The 15,689-nt window shown below is 42.3% G+C and overlaps 1 protein-coding gene across 2 annotated transcripts; it reads left to right on the top strand.

The window, feature by feature from the left end:
- Positions 1-1,153: 1,153 nt before the first annotated feature.
- Positions 1,154-15,660, top strand: LOC121356515 (glycerol-3-phosphate dehydrogenase [NAD(+)], cytoplasmic-like). 2 transcript variants are annotated; one of them, XM_041473053.1, is made up of 8 exons: positions 1,154-1,318; positions 4,848-5,025; positions 6,868-7,008; positions 8,207-8,345; positions 9,897-10,009; positions 11,551-11,784; positions 11,935-12,041; positions 13,479-15,660. In XM_041473053.1, exons 1-8 carry the CDS (start codon positions 1,278-1,280, stop codon positions 13,573-13,575), a joined length of 1,050 nt encoding a protein of 349 aa, XP_041328987.1. In that variant the 5' UTR covers positions 1,154-1,277; the 3' UTR covers positions 13,576-15,660. The 2 variants fall into 2 exon arrangements, with proteins under 2 accessions (XP_041328987.1, XP_041328988.1); XM_041473054.1 differs by lacking the exon at positions 1,154-1,318 and adding an exon at positions 1,391-1,627.
- Positions 15,661-15,689: the final 29 nt, after the last annotated feature.

The raw sequence follows: 15,689 nt of genomic DNA, 5'->3' as shown, positions 1-15,689 counted from the left end.
ACTGCAAATGTTCCTGGAACCAGAGAAAGGCTCTTGTGCCTTATCTGTGCTCAAACTTTGCTTGCAGGTAATGCATATTCTTGCAGAATCCCCATCAGGCTTCACAGGTTCCCCGGGTCCCAGCTACACCTTCCTTTTCATCAGCCTGGTTATTTTCTCCAAATATTATTTTGCAGGATTTTTCCCTAGTCTTTTTGTTAAGTCCACACCGTCATCACTACCAGGATGCACCAAATTATTGAGCCAATGGAGCTGACAGCAGGCGAGATGAACATATGTGTACCTCCAGAAACACCCACAGGCTCCTCCAGTGCTGGCAGCCAGCCTCCCTCTATGAATCACAGGGTCAGGTGTCCACATCCCACAGAGCCAGGAACCACTGAGCCAAACTCTGGGGTGAGGGCAGCAGATGTGGTCACTGCTGAGCCTACAGCCCCCTGGCAGAGACAGGAACCCTGCCCTGGCAGGATGAGAGGAAAGCAGGAGTGCAAGAGCTGGAGAGGTAGCAATTGCAGCCCTTTGGCTCAAAAATGAGAGAAGGGTGCTTTGAAGAGGAGACAGGGTGGGCTAGAGGGCTGAGAGGTAAAATGTGGTCATTTGTAGGGTGTTATGCATGATTAAACAATGTAGGAGAAAAGGACCAGCACTCCTTTTTGTTCTTCCCTGCAGACAACTTGTATTTGATGTCCCATATTAAGAGCTGCGATATAGTTCAGGGTTTATCAGCTGAATTTGGCTCTGCTAATGCACTCATAGCCTTTTCTTGGTGTGTTCCTAACGTGACTGAAGGATTTAAACCATTACTCTTCGTGGGGCAGGGCAGGTGGGACCTTGAGATGTCTCTCACTGTCCCGAAAAGTCCAGCTGTTCCTCTGCCCCGTTACCCACCCTACCGAAGCCCTCGGTTCTGCCGGTGGGCAGGAAGGTCCCACCCACGAGAAGCACTGGGCTTCCCTCTTTCCCCACGCAGGTCCCTATCCCCGTACACTTCGGAGAACGCACCATTTTCCCCATTCCCCCTTCCAGAGCACGGAATCCCCCCGCTCCCAGCCGAGGCTCGCAGGGCAGCTCTCGGGCAAGGACCGACCCGGGCAGAGCATCCGCCGGGGCCGCAGGCGGGGCCGGGGAGGAGCCGGCGCTGCCCCGGGGCCGCCGCCCGCTCTCGCCCGTCCCTCCCGCATCGCCGGGGGCCGGGCCGGGCGCCAGGGGCGGTGCTGGCGGCCGGGAGGGAGCGGGCCCGCCGAGCCGAGCCCCGCGGGCGGGACGCAGCCCGCAGGATGTCGCCGCTCCGCGTCTGCATCATCGGCTCGGGGAACTGGTGAGTGCCGCAGCGCGGGGGGCTCTCCCTTTGTCCTCCTCCCTTTTTTGACTCGTGTTTTTCCCTTTTCCTCCTCCTTCCCCCGTTCCTTGCCCGGTTTTTCCTCTCGCCGCGGCGGGCGGGGGAGTCGCAACAGGTGCGGTACGGGGAGCGGCGGGGCGGGGGGCGAGGAGCGTCTCCATGGTCCTGAAAGCGCGACCCCGGCCCCGTCCTGCCGCGGTTCTGGGCTCCTGGGCAGGGGCCATCGGTCCCGAGAGATGCACCAGTCCGTGAGAACTGGAAAAGCATGAGACTCCCGCATCACCCCAGGTGTGTGAGCCGCTTAAAGGCTGTCGACAGAATCCAGAGAGGCCCGGAGCTGCAGCTGTCGCTGTGTGTGCCTGCTGCAGGGCCCCGGCAGTTCAAACTGAAGCATTCAGCAGTGTGAAGGGTGGTGATGCTGTTTGTGTTCCTCTGAAGGAACCGGGGCACAGGCTTCATTTAAAGCCACGATGTATTGGCACCTTCCATTTCCAACCTCCTCAGCGTGTCCTTTTGCGTCTTGGTGCGGACACAGCATAGTGTTCAGGTCTCCTATTTACCTTCATTCTTACAAATATGTTTGCTACTGCTCAGTCCTTTCAAGCCCGGACAAAAGCATGGGTCTCTAGAGCTCCTTGAGTCTGACAGATCCCAGTAAGATCAGTAAATCCATCTCACACGACATAGCATCTTACTTTTCTTATGCTTCCTGTACACTGAGCACAAACAAACAGACCAACATGCATGTGCATGCACTTGGGATTAGCAAACCTAGCCTCCAGGTTCTGGTGATTGTTTTTGTACAAGGAGAGCAAGATCCATAAGATTTTAAAAATATCTGACAGCTAGGTGGAAGTAATGCCAGAAGAGTCAGTAAGTGAGGGAGTGGTTGCTTGTGAGCTGCTGAGAACACAGCAGAGTTAACACACAGCTCTCTGCCTTCCTGCCTTGTAAAAACAGTCCACTGCCTGCAATGCATTCTCTTTGTGCATGACATCTCGCAGCTTTTCACATGGAACTGCACAGCCAAATCTTCTGGACCTCTGGACTTCTGGCTTTCTCTAGCCCCATCACTTGTTTCTTCAACTGCTGCTTCCACATGTTTTTTCAGGGAAGGCATCCCTCTCCCTGCCACTTTCTCCTTCCTCATTTGCCTGTGCAGGCAACAGCTCATTGTCTCTTCCAAGCCCTCAGCAGCCTGACTGCATGTTTGGAAGGCAACTTTTTTTACCTTTGGTCAGCCCACAGGCACAAACTTCATCATTCTCTTGCTGCATCCTCAAGCAGGGACCTCCTGCCTTTCCCAGGCTGTCCACCTTCCCACAAGACATCATTTAAAGTCACTTAGTTGTATTCAGAGCTGTACTCGAGGAGGTTCTCTGTTTTTCCACATGTACCTACAAACCTGAAAAGAGCTATACTACAGAGATACTGAGACTCCAGCCCATTCAATACCATCTACTTACCCATTCTGCCTGTGTGTCTGGGCCCATTCTTGCTTCCTACCATATACACCAACTATAAAATCCTCAGGGAGGACATAAACATTGTGCCCTGATGTATGAGTAACATTTATTCATAGCCTTGGTGGCAGAACAGGTTGTTTTAGTGCTACAGAGAAATACGTTTACCTTTGGCAAACATTTTTTTTCCTTATGTTCCTCATAAATATTTGGCCAGCAGTTCAGATCCGTGCTCTTGAGGCTTTCCTGCAGCTCAGAATCGTGGCTGACACGTGACACAGCAATGTTGCAAAAGCTCATGTCAGCTGCAGAAGTTCAGCAGGTCACGGGGACTTGCTAAGTCAACACTGCCAGGAGGTTCATGAGTGATATGGTTGAGCGAAGCAAGTGCTGCACTGCATTTTGTGGTTGCCAGTAGGTGCAGGAGGGTTTGTGTTTATCTACTGAGAGTTGCAAGTCCCATTCAGGATTTCAGGGATTAGAGCCAGAGTCTGCATCTTTCAACAGAAAATTGTATGTTCTTGGTACTTAGCTAAAAAAGTTATTTTTATGGGTAGGATTGATGTGTAAGTTCATCATCCAGGTTGTGCTGGACAACCTGGACGATGAATTTATATCTCAAGCTTATAAAAAAAACCCAAACCTTTTTCTTGTTAAAACATGTCAGAACTCTTACAGAAAAGGTTCACCCTTAAAGCACTTCCCTAAATATTGTAAAGGACCAAACCAAATCATCCCTTACAAAATAAAACAAACCCCCAAAACAAAAACCACAAACCAACCAAAAAGCCCCAAACTAAATAACTAGATAAAAAAAGCACTACAGCAGCTCAGGATGTAGCATATAATCAACACTGAGCAAAGTGAAACCTGATCTCAGCAGGATTTCTTTATCATTAAAGATTAAGACCTTAATTACCTATTAATAAGAACTTATTAGTTATTAAGCAATTTAACCTTATGCAAGCCTGTTTCATGAAAAATATGGGTGAACCAAGGAGAGTCAGTTACAATGCAGTTTCCCTTTGAATCATTAACGGCATAGACCTGCCTGGACTTTGATATCCCCAAGAACTTTATCAGTTTCAGAACACACACCACAGCTAAATCCTATTCATGTTCCTTGTTACAAGTGGGCCAGAGGAAAAGAGTGCTGCAACTGGAGCTTCTCTTTCACTCGTGTTAATAAAGTGGCCAATACTTGAGAGATTAAAGTAGCATTAAAATGGAGAGATGGAAGAGAGGAGTAAAAATAATCACCCCTCTTCCCCAAACAATTTAAAGTTCATTAAACAATATTTCTGTGAGGTTTCTAATTCTCCCCCTGCCATGTGAGTGTTTGCAAGGCTGCAGTGATGATGAGGGAATAAAATTACTGTCGGACCTGAAATTAAAAATGCTCAGCATGACTCAAGATGAATAAACTGGGTGGTTAAAATATCCTTAGGCTGCAAGTATTACAGGTCCTGTTACAGTGATAATTAGAACAATAAGTAAAGAGAAACACCAGATTGAAGGGTTGTTTGTTTGGTTTTTTTTTCTGAGCATTTAGCTCTTATGTAAAATCCTCATTGTAACTGTTTGGTTAAGGATAGAAAAGTGGGATGCATCTATTTTACATGAGATGCACAAAGACTGTCACAGCAAGGTTGCTCAGCACTTATTTACCACCTGGATTATTTTACATTTATTGATCTTGATAAAAAACAGAATTATCTGAGGACCATAAGAGATTTTCATCTCAGATAATGTATTTTTAGTGTTATTGATGGTACATCACATTCCTGCTCTATAACCTTTGATACTACTTCAGTTCCATTATTGCAGTTATATTTTTCCCCTGTTCTACTTCCTCTGTTCTTAAGGGGCTCTTGAGGGGCTCTTGATGGATGGTAGGGGATAAAGCTTTCTGATAAATGTTGCAAGCACCTAGACAGCTTTATAGCACAGGCTTTTTATGAGTTATGATGTTTAAAGTAACTAGTGTTTCCAATTCACAAAAAAAGTACTTTTCCCCTTTTAGTTATTTTTATTTTATTTTAAAGGGGATCAGCCATAGCAAGAATCATTGGCAAAAATGTCCAGAAGTCAAACAGATTTGATCCCAGTGTCAAGATGTGGGTATTTGAGGAGATGATTAATGGAAGAAAACTCTCAGAAATCATCAACCAGGAACATGAAAATGTTAAATATCTGCCTGGGTATAAGATACCCCACAATGTGGTAAGTTATATATAAAAAAAATTAAATAACTGAATTTATATATATATATAATTTTTTTTTTTTTTTTAATAAGGGAGGCAATGTCTGAAAAAATCAGGAAGCAATTCACTGTTTTGTTCTGGTTTGCCACCTAACTCACTCCATTATAACTCCCTGGAATATAATTAAGTTCTGTGATTGCTGCTTGTCTTGTATGTCATGTGCAACTTCAAACACCAACTGTGTCTGTGCTGGTATCACACCATCCTCCTCCCTGGCAGAGATCTGTCTATACAGAGCTGAGATATTTCAAACCCAGAGCATCTTCTGGAAAAACAGGCAAAGCTACTGTTCTCCTTTCTTGAGAAAGAAATCAAAAGCAGAGCTGTGGCTTACAAGGAGGTGAATAATGAGCTATCAGCTCATGGGTGATTTCTGAACAGCTATAGTTAATAAAGTTCTAAATTCCATCAAAATATAAGGTATTTATTTTCATGCACATTTAAAATACCAAGTTACACATCTCTACTTAAATTAATCACCTTAGATAATTTACTACTACCTAAGCAAATGAGATGAGGGGGTTTGGCTGTTCAAGATTTTGCCAAACACCACTGCTTTGTGAGTAGTGCCACATTTTTGGAACAGTTGCAGTTGTAAAGGGAAGTTAAAATGCTGCATGTGGTGGGTCTCCTCACTTGGGGAGTGGTTATATTTAGTATTCCATTTTGTGCTGTGATTGCATATTTGCACTCCTAGTGTTTGAACTTGGCACACAGTTCTCCCGGGTTACAACTGACTTGTCACTGTTATTTTTACAACCCTCTAGCAGATTTTGTCATCATCCCTTGGGGCCAGTTTCACCCTGTTTAGAGCAAAGCCTGATGCTTCACCAGCAAAAATCAGCTGGTTGCAGTGGAGGGACCCTCAGACCATCTCCAACTGAGGAAAAAAAAAAAAAAGAAAACCAAACAAGCTGAGCTTTTCCTTGCATTGCTCTGCAGAAATTTTGGAGAGACAGGAGCACAGCCTGTGCAGTGCTGCCAGCCTCTGCCCTGCTCCCACTTCACTGTTTTCCCAGAGAAGCAGCCTGGCTGGCACCAGCTCTGGTTTTCTTGCTGGGAAACCACTTGCTAAGGCTGCATGCTCCAAGGCTGCATCCAAGAGTGATGTTTTCTCCTACTGTAAACTGCTTCCAGCAGGCTCAAATTCACCTGCTGTTGCCTCTGTAGCCTAGCTTGAATTGTTGTTCTGAGTAATGCCAGCATTTGGAGGAAGATACTGCTAGATAGTTTTTAAGCATGTTGTATAGGTTTTTGTAAGTCTTGGGAAAATTACTGTATATTTAAAACAAAGACACACCCAAAGATAATGATAATCTCTGTCTTTTGATACAGTTTATCCCTCAGTAACTCAGCTGGTGACCTATGGAAACTAAAGACTTCTAGAAGAGCCTCTGTCCCACCACTCCATTTTTCTCCTGTGCTCCCCAGTGCTACCACTCATTCCAGAAGAATCTTATGGGGTTCCATCTTCAGGAACCAGATCAAGAAGCTGAACTAGCAAAGGGGCTTCCCCAGCACACCACAAATTTATTAAGTATATCATCTTTCCCAGATTATCCACACAGGGTTAAATTATTTTAAAAATTATAAAAAAATCCAACCCCAAAACAGTTCAACTGCTTTGGATATTTCAGAAGAGATCTGTAGCTGCTTGTTTGGAGAGCTGGCAGCTATGCCACAGGGCCAGTTAAAATTAAGGACATTGGCACTGCATCTGCCATGGCTTTGGCATGATGGTGTCTTGCAAGGACTGAGGATTCCTACCTGGGGCTCATTTTGTTTGTCACTCTTGTCCCAGGTGGCTGTACCAGACGTGGCTGAAGCAGCAAACGGGGCAGATATTTTAGTGTTTGTTCTGCCACATCAATTTATTGGACGAATCTGTGAACAGATTGCAGGACAGATAAAACCTGGGACATTTGGGATCTCCCTGATCAAGGTAAGTTGTTTCCACAGTACCCAGTCAATATGGAGTAAATAAACAGCTCCAACTTAAGGGCAGGAGCTGCAGCCCTCAGCTGTGTGCTCTGCATAAACACAAGCATTTCTTTCTGCAAGAGTTACACCTTGCCCAGCTCTGCCAGCCCTTCTGCTGCTCTCCTGGCTGTGGACAGGGAAGGATGGGGCAACCTATTCAGGCTAAAAGTATCTGTTTTTGCCAGTCATGTTTAGCCTGGATCAGTTCCCACTTGGACCAGCATGGAGGTGAAAATGGGCAGAGGAAGGGATGCGTAAAGCTGGCACTGCTGCCAGAAAAAATACTCTGAGACTACAGCCTCAGTTAACTCCTAACTGAGAACTCCCGCGTCAAAGTGCCTCTTCCAAGTACATGCTAAAGCTGTTCTTGGCAGCATTAAAATGGCATAATAACACTAATGATTTTGCAAAACTGAAGCAATTTCAATCTGGCATGAATGGAGGAATCTCTTTTTAAGGTTAGAGAGGTACCAGATTATTGTAATCTTTAAAGGAATTAATATTTTAAGAGAATGTCAAACTAAAAGCCAGAGGCAAAGTATAGAATGCACTCTTACCACTTCTTTGTTTGATTGCATTACAGGAAATATCCCACTTAGAATTGTAATGAAATAAATGAAATTCAAGTTTTTGGACTTCAATACCAGCTCTTCTGCTCTATAGAAATTATCTCATAGGCAGCAGTAAGAAGAGAGGAAGGTGGGAGAGGAAGAAAATTTCTGCAAATTCAGCTTAAAAAACTCAAGACAGTTCAGTATACTCCTTAACACCCAAAAAGCACTCTGATAAACACTTAGATCTTGCAAAAAAAGCCATTTCTTGTAGACTTAGTTTAAAATGTCTTTTCCTGTACTACAGAAATTTAACTGAAAGGAAAAATACAACATCAAAGAAAGCAAGCCTCAGGACAGCAGCACTTCATGTGAGGCCTCTTGCAGGATTACCTTGACTGTCACCCCTTCCCTGCCTTGAATTTGCAGTTACCAAAGTACAAACCCAGAGCATTTGTATTAATGGCTAACACTAGTGATTATTAGACCCTTTTTTTTTTCAATTAAAACCAGAGAGCTGCAGGTAACAGAATGCCTTCTGCTTTACCAGTGCTCTGCTGCTGTCATTTTCCTATTCTAATACCTTGGCTTTAACTATCTTCTTTTTAGGGAATTGATGAGGGTCCTGATGGCCTGAAGCTCATCTCTGACCTCATTCGAGAGCAGCTGAAAATAGAGATCAGTGTGCTGATGGGGGCCAACATAGCCAAAGAAGTGGCTGATGAGAAGTTCTGTGAAACCACCATTGGTAACTATTGCAAAGAGCCATTTAGAGCTGAGATTTTAAGTCACCTGTGGCAGGATAACCTCTGCAAGAAGCGGAGGAATGTGACTGGTCCCAGGTGGTCCCTGAGTGGAACAGTGCCTGCTGAGCTCCTTCAGGGAGCCAGGATTATTTCCAGAGAATTTGATGCTAAAAGAATCAGATTCAAACTGACAGTGGGTTTCAGTGCTGAGAGTTAATTTAATCCATTGAAAATATCACAGCTTAATCCTGTTTCTGTAGGAATTGGTAAGAGCCACCTTTTGTGCCTGTAGAGCTCAACACAGAGTACCCCAGCAGCTGATACACAATACGGTCTAGAAAAAAAAGTGTAACCAGAAGCTCCTGTGTGCTCACACTCCCAGAGGTGTATTTCTTCATCTTAAAATTTGTTTGGAAAAGAAAACCCAGTAACATTCTGTTCCTCTCTGCCACTTGGACTGCTTGCCAAGACACGGCCTCAGATCCTCCCAGGACTGGGTCTGACCTGATTTGGAAAGTTCATCCAGTAGTTTTGAAGTCAGTCAAAATTAAAGTTACATCCTTAAATAGCTAGGAAAGGAAAAAGAAAAATAAATTGTGTTGCAATAATGTTCCTTTGCCTTGCAAATATAACAGTAATGGTGCAACTGTACCAGCTGGGCATTTGTTACTGAAAGAGCAGCTAGGCACAAATAGGACTAGACATGATTAGGAGGGTTGGGCTATATTAGTTCTCTTGGGGGGAATTTAACTTCTCCTGGCCTGGTTTGAAGCCATGATGTGATGATGACTGTGCAAAGAGCTTTGCCCCTTATTTTGTCCCCATGGAAAGCCATGCAGTCCAGAAACAGCCACCTCAAAGAGAACTGGTACTGTGAAGAACAAGAAGCAAACCTAAAGTTTCTCAGGAGATGGTGAGAAACCTCCCAGCTACCAGAGTATGGTGCCCCAGGCTAGTAAAACTCACAGCTGAGCTCACCTTGAAGGAAACCAAGTTACCATATACAAAACTCAAGTGCAACTCTATTTAAAGGTCTTTGCCCAGCTGGCCATGGGCTCTCTGAGTTATGGCAAACCTCAGTTCCTTTAGCACTAAGGGCTCTCCTTGGCTGAGCACTGTAGCAACACAAGACCTCTGTAGAATTGGTAGGGTAAAGGTTTTAGTAGTGCCAACCTGGAATTACATCATCTGTGGATCCTCCTGTAACTGGGCAATAGTCATTTGTGCCCCATGATAGTACTTAGCAGTGACACAGGTTTACATTTTCAAAGCAGAAATTATACCATTGTCCTGCAGGAAAAGGTTTGTAAATAATGTCTTTTGTAAGGTCTGTGGTTGTACAAGCTTTCTCAGGCAGAAAGATTCATTAAGGGGTATCTACTTTAAAGTGTTATTAAGCAATATTGATCAATGCCCTGGATTTGCCTACACTTAACACTAGCATCCAGCAGCAGAAACTGCTGTTGCACAAATCTCTGGTTTAGCAACACCTTTAGCTGAAGTAGTCCCTCTGAAACATTGTAAAAGTGCTCTTTCATCCTTCTTTCCCACAGGATGCAAAAACGAAACTCAAGGAGAAATCTTTAAAGAATTAATGCAGACCCCCAATTTCAGGATTACTGTGGTGCTTGACTCTGATACAGTGGAGCTTTGTGGAGCCTTAAAAGTGAGTGTTTTCAAGCCAATATGTTTTATTAGGACCAAATTCTAACCTCACCTGAGTCTTCTGTAAGTCACAGGGTCTAATTTGAGTCCTGTCACCATGTGAGTGAATGAGTGCAGACAAGATGCATCATTCATGAGCTAGTTTTCCAACCCGGGAAATAAATTTTCCAGCCTGGGAAATAAATTCCCCCAAAAAGGGGAAAATTATTTAAAATGCAGCTGCAGGCAAAGCATTTAAAAATACTTGTATTTTTATCTTTATTTTACCAGAGGCACATCTGTTTTTGAGACCAGAGTTTAGTCCACTGTGTTTTCTTGCCTGCCTGTTGTGAGCACATGGAACAAAGACTCTCACTACTCAAGTAGCTCCACTTATAATTATGTCCATGGTTTACAGCACATCTGTGTGGAACTCAGCAATGTCCACATGGAGATCCCAGGTGGGATCAGAAATGACACCAGAATCACCAAATTTCCAATGAGGAGACAACAGTGTGAGATTGAGTTTGCTTTTATATGAACTGAAAGTGACTTCAGCATGTGATCCTTTTTACTTCTTTATACATTTAGTCATTTATACTTCAATAATTCACCTTTCCATGGAGGAGGTGGATGACTGATGAGGAAAGAATTGGTCCTGTTTAACTTCACATACAAAAATAAAACATTTTGACAGACAAAACCAAACACTGCAGACTATGCTTTTGGCCACAGAGCAGAACTCTGAGGAGCAGGAACAGATGGAAGACTTTTTTAATGTTTTGTGATAAATCATTCCACTTCTTGAAATCATGGTTTTGGTTTTGCCTCTGCTAAAAAAGCCCTAAAAATTTAACATGTGAACTAGGGTACATACATGCCTGGAGCAAACATGCCAATGGTAGCACTACGTGGCATATTACTCATATACACTGAACTACATTTATTTAGGGACTTATTTAGGAGTTGGGAATCGGAAGGTGGGAAGGGAAGCATGCCGAACAATGGTGAGGACTTGTGAAGACGTTTAAGATCCTGAGAGATCTGTTTAGAGCTGTAGACAAGGGCAGTTCTACTGATATTTGTAGGTAAGCCCAAAATCTGATCTACTGCAGCATCGTCATAGAATCCATGCCTGCTCAAATCAGAGACCCACAAAGAAAACCTAGAAAGGTATGACTCTGTGTGGGATAATTTAAATAGTTAAGAGTTAATAGAAAGGTCAGTGAGATCCAACTTGGAACTAGCAGGAAAACAAAACACTAATTGCATACATGCTATGTGATTGCAATATTAGTGTATGAAACACTGCTTTGGTTTTTGCCCATGGGAGTAACAGTAGATACTTAATAAAAATCTTCTAAAAGTCCAGTGACTTTTGCTCAACATTATCTGATGTGTTTCTTCATAAGATAAACTCATAGTCATTGGAAATTGACCCTTGTTCTGATGAAGACAGAGTTGTGGGGGCTCCTTGGAGCTCAGTAAGCTGAGCTGATAAGCTGCACACCTTGGCTGACAGTTTCCTTCCCTCCCCTGTATTTTGCACTGGCCCATTTTTAGAACATCGTGGCGGTAGGTGCAGGGTTCTGCGATGGACTGAGTTTCGGCGACAACACCAAGGCAGCAGTGATACGCCTGGGCCTCATGGAGATGGTGGCCTTTGCCAAGATGTTCTGCAAGGGACCAGTGTCAATAGCCACCTTTTTGGAAAGCTGTGGGGTTGCTGATCTCATCACCACCTGCTACGGGGGACGCAACAGAAAAGTGGCAGAAGCCTTTGCTCGCACAGGAAAAGTAAGGAGGATTTTGAAATATTTTACACTAACACATAGAGAAGTCCTTCTGTGTTTTACAAAGGCATCATTAATTGTTTACCTCCTTGATAGCTGCTGGTATCACAGCAGTATCCCCTCTGACCCAAGTAATCTGTCTTCTCTCTTCTAGTCCATTGAGGAGCTGGAAAAAGAGATGCTGAATGGACAAAAGCTGCAAGGTCCTCAGACCTCAGCCGAAGTCTACAAAATTCTGAAACAGAAGGATATGCTCCATAAGTAAGTGCTTTGAATTTAAAAAAAAAAAAAAAAAAAAACAACAAAAACAAATTATGAGTGATTCATAACCTTCTTAACTGTACTTGTGTTTAATTATCTTGTTCATTTCTGCAACAACAGCTTTCTACATCTTGGGCCCCTGCTAGAGCCTGGCTTGACTCCTCATTGCCAGGATCAGTTGAATGGGAGAAGGGCTGAGCATTGTTAGAAGAAACAAGTCACAGATAGAGAGTAGGTTCAGGGGATACTGTTAGTGCCTAATAGAGTCATGTGAGATCACATATTGGAACAGCAGGGAAAACAATCACAGAATATTCTGAATTGGAAGGGACCCATAGAGATCATCACCAACTCTTAAATGAATGGCTCATACACAGGAAACAAAAGAAATTATAATGTAAAGAAGCCTCCCAGACATCCCCATCCCCCAAATAAGATTTAAGGCTGCACACAGAATCATCTTGCAGACATGATTCATGGGCCAAAGGGTTTCTTGTTCTTAGTATACCAGCATTGCAGCTTGCAGCAGTCCTGCTCTGAGTGCAGACCTGAATTTGGTTATCCCAGCACAAATTTCAGGATCATATTCCTAATCAAAAATTTTTACATGCACTGAGCAGGGAATATGTGCTGATACCAATGCTTTAGTGCCACAAAGGTAAAAAGGTAAAGGTAAAAAGTATTCTAATTGCTTGGGATGATGTAAGATTATAAATAATTTGAAACCTTTGACTCAACTTACACAACAGAAAAGCTAGACTCCCCTCCATCCCATTTCCTCTCATACATCAGCAGTACTGAGAAGTCAAACACTGCTAAATGAATACTTAAAAACTTATTAGAATTGGAACAGATACAGAAGATTCAAGTGGCAATATCTTTCAAAAATGAGAGAGAAAAGGAAAGCTCATTTTGACAGCAGCTTTAAATCACAGCTTGACCTAATAATTATCCTATAATTGCCCTCTGTTACATGCTCAGCTCCGAGTCATTCAGTGGACTCATTTTTTACCACATAATGACAAAGACAGCTTGTAAAAGGAAAAGAATCCTTTAAGCCAAGAAAAGAAAATCATTAGACATTTTTATTCTTTTTAGTCCTTTGGATATCAGTAATGACTGCAAATAATATATCCATTTTGCACACAACAGGAAAAGAGGATATGCAATTCAAAATTGTTTTTAAATAAAAAATACTGGATAGGTATTTTGTTTCCAAAACAGCTCTTCTGTGCTGTTATGCCCATGATTTTTCCCTCTTTAACTCCTTTGCCCAGTATTCTTCCAATAAAGGCAGCCCTAAGATAAAATAATATTGTAAAGAGAGACAAAATTTTTCCACTTTCAACAAAACAAAAAAATTATTTCCATTAAAATGGAATAGAAATGTTCATATAAACTTTCAAAACTATTTTAATTCCTATATGCTTCTTTCAGGTTTCCATTATTTACAACCATCTACAAGATCTGCTATGAGGGTCGATCAATCCAAGATTTCATCATGTGCCTGCAGAACCACCCAGAGCACATGTAGAGATCCCTTCTCCTCACCTGGCTGAATTCTCACCTTCCTGGGACTTCTGTCCACTCCACAGAAATTGAAGTAGAGAAACAGGTTGTGTGACACTTGCTGTAAAAGCAGCAAAGAATGTATTTAATGCCCCTTGTCCTGGGGGTAAAAACATCTGCCTTTAATTTCAACATTATACCTAAGGAATAGGAAACAAATGTAAAACTTAACATTATTTCATTTGAGTTAGTAATGTGGATATTTCCCTATAATTATTTTCTTACTGACTGAAAACAGTTCCCCTTGTAATTTCTACAACAGAGCTAAATAGCTCACATAAAACTCAACGTTTTGCCTACAGTTACTTCTAGAATGGCACAACACAGAAAAATCAAAGAGCTCATTCAAACACATAAATCATAGTTTAAAAAAAAATCCAAGAGCAGTTAGATGGAATTGCATGGGCCAATGCTGGATTTCTGTAATTCCCCTCAAACATAAATAACATTTTGTATTTTGGGGTATTTAGGCCTTCCTTGATTTAGTTTTCCAGTAGAAGCTTCTTTGGAAAAACAGGTACTATTACTGTGCTCTGACACACAAGAATGTTCATCAGATGTATAAATAAAGCAGTTTAAGGGGTGGGGGAAAGGAGAAGGGGTGGGGAAAAGGAGAAGGGATGTGGGATGGGTGTATTGCTTCAAATCTGGGATGCTAGGAATCCTCAGTAGTAATCTGACCTTGATTAAGTTTACTGTATTCATTTAAAATACAGAAAAACCATCTGGAATAATGAAAGACAATTTTGTTAGCATCAGATTTTCTCAGCAAGTCCTTATCATGAATTTGAACCAGCTGAGAGGGGGGAAGTGGAGGTGGACAGGGAGATGTACCCAGGGCTCAGCTTGCAGCTTGTGCAGTTGCTGATATTTTGAGGGGGCAATCAGTAACAGTGACAAACTCTCTGTGATACTTGACTTTTTATACCTGTATGGAAATGACCGCTAGAGACGCACAGAACTCCTGTACACTGGCATTTCACACCAGGCTGCATTTCAGGAAACTCCACTGGTCCTTTCCAGACTGCAGAGTCGTGTCCTGATCCTGCTCAAGCAGCACATCTTACACTCCAGGAGAAAGATCTCCCATCTGCTTCTGAGTTTTAAACACAAACTGGGTTCACAGACCAGGGGTTTTTATTGTGCTACCAGTGGGGCATAAATTTTCGAAATATTGATGTTTTTAAACCTTACAGCTGTACTTGGGTAACTTTATTTACCTGATGTTTTTCAGAGCTAAAAACATCTACAAAATGAACAGTAGCGCATTTTATAAGCTTTAATCCCCTTTTGAAATACTCCTATTTTGAGAGAAGGCAAAAAAAAAAAAAAAAAAAAAAAAAAAAGAAGAGTAACCTACTTTTGCTGTGCTTTATCAGATTTTCTGAAATAGCAAAGAGGAAGGCAAGTTTTTTTAAATCTATGTACTCACTGTCATATTGCTTAGAGAGAAATAAATTAGCTAATTATAAAATAATTACAACTAATTTTAGATGAATTATAGGTCTTTCACATTTACCAGAGTAATATATATATATATAAAATAATGTATTGTAATTACAAATATATTGTAAAAATCTCAGTCTCACAGCTAGCAAAGCTAGCTCAGGTACCAAAACCAGTGGCTGCAGCATTCCTGATCCTCCTGAACAGCAGCAAGGGTAGCTCAGCTCCTCCTGCTCAGACTCCAGTCACAGCCTGGAGCTCTGCAGAGCAACACCAACATTGCTGCCACTGAAATGGGAATCATGTGACCAAATCCTTCACACAAAGCAGGGAATTTATGATCTTCAATTTGAAGTGGAAAAATACTTACACATTGCACAGTTTTGAAGTATCAAATACATGAGAATGGGATAGAGAATTCAGGAACCTCCTTCCTTCACCATCAGGCTGAATTTCTGATAAGTCATGTATGAGCTAATAATAACATAGAATATTTTAAATTCAAAGTGTATCAAATAACAGTTTAATAAAGTGATCAATATGCAGACTTGATGTAATTTCATTTTTCAACATTCTCACAAAATAAATGACTGTTGTAATAGTGGTCCTTTAGTGCTCTTACTCTTGCAGTTA

The sequence above is a fragment of the Pyrgilauda ruficollis genome, unplaced genomic scaffold (assembly GCF_017590135.1).
Source record: "Pyrgilauda ruficollis isolate IOZ18807 unplaced genomic scaffold, ASM1759013v1 scaffold3, whole genome shotgun sequence".
NCBI classification, from domain to species: Eukaryota; Metazoa; Chordata; class Aves; order Passeriformes; family Passeridae; genus Pyrgilauda; species Pyrgilauda ruficollis.
The sequence above is the reverse complement of the archived record's forward strand: the minus strand, read 5'-3'. Positions and strand labels throughout refer to the sequence as shown.

What these genes read in the sequence shown, in the direction of transcription:
- LOC121356515 (XM_041473053.1), top strand. Translation starts at nt 1,278, where the DNA reads ATGTCGCCGCTCCGCGTCTGCATCATCGGCTCGGGGAACTG. An exon ending in ATAAGATACCCCACAATGTG is followed by an intron (nt 5,026 to 6,867) that starts GTAAGTTATATA and finishes CTCTTGTCCCAG; the next exon opens with GTGGCTGTACCAGACGTGGC. An exon ending in GTTCTGTGAAACCACCATTG is followed by an intron (nt 8,346 to 9,896) that starts GTAACTATTGCA and finishes TCTTTCCCACAG; the next exon opens with GATGCAAAAACGAAACTCAA.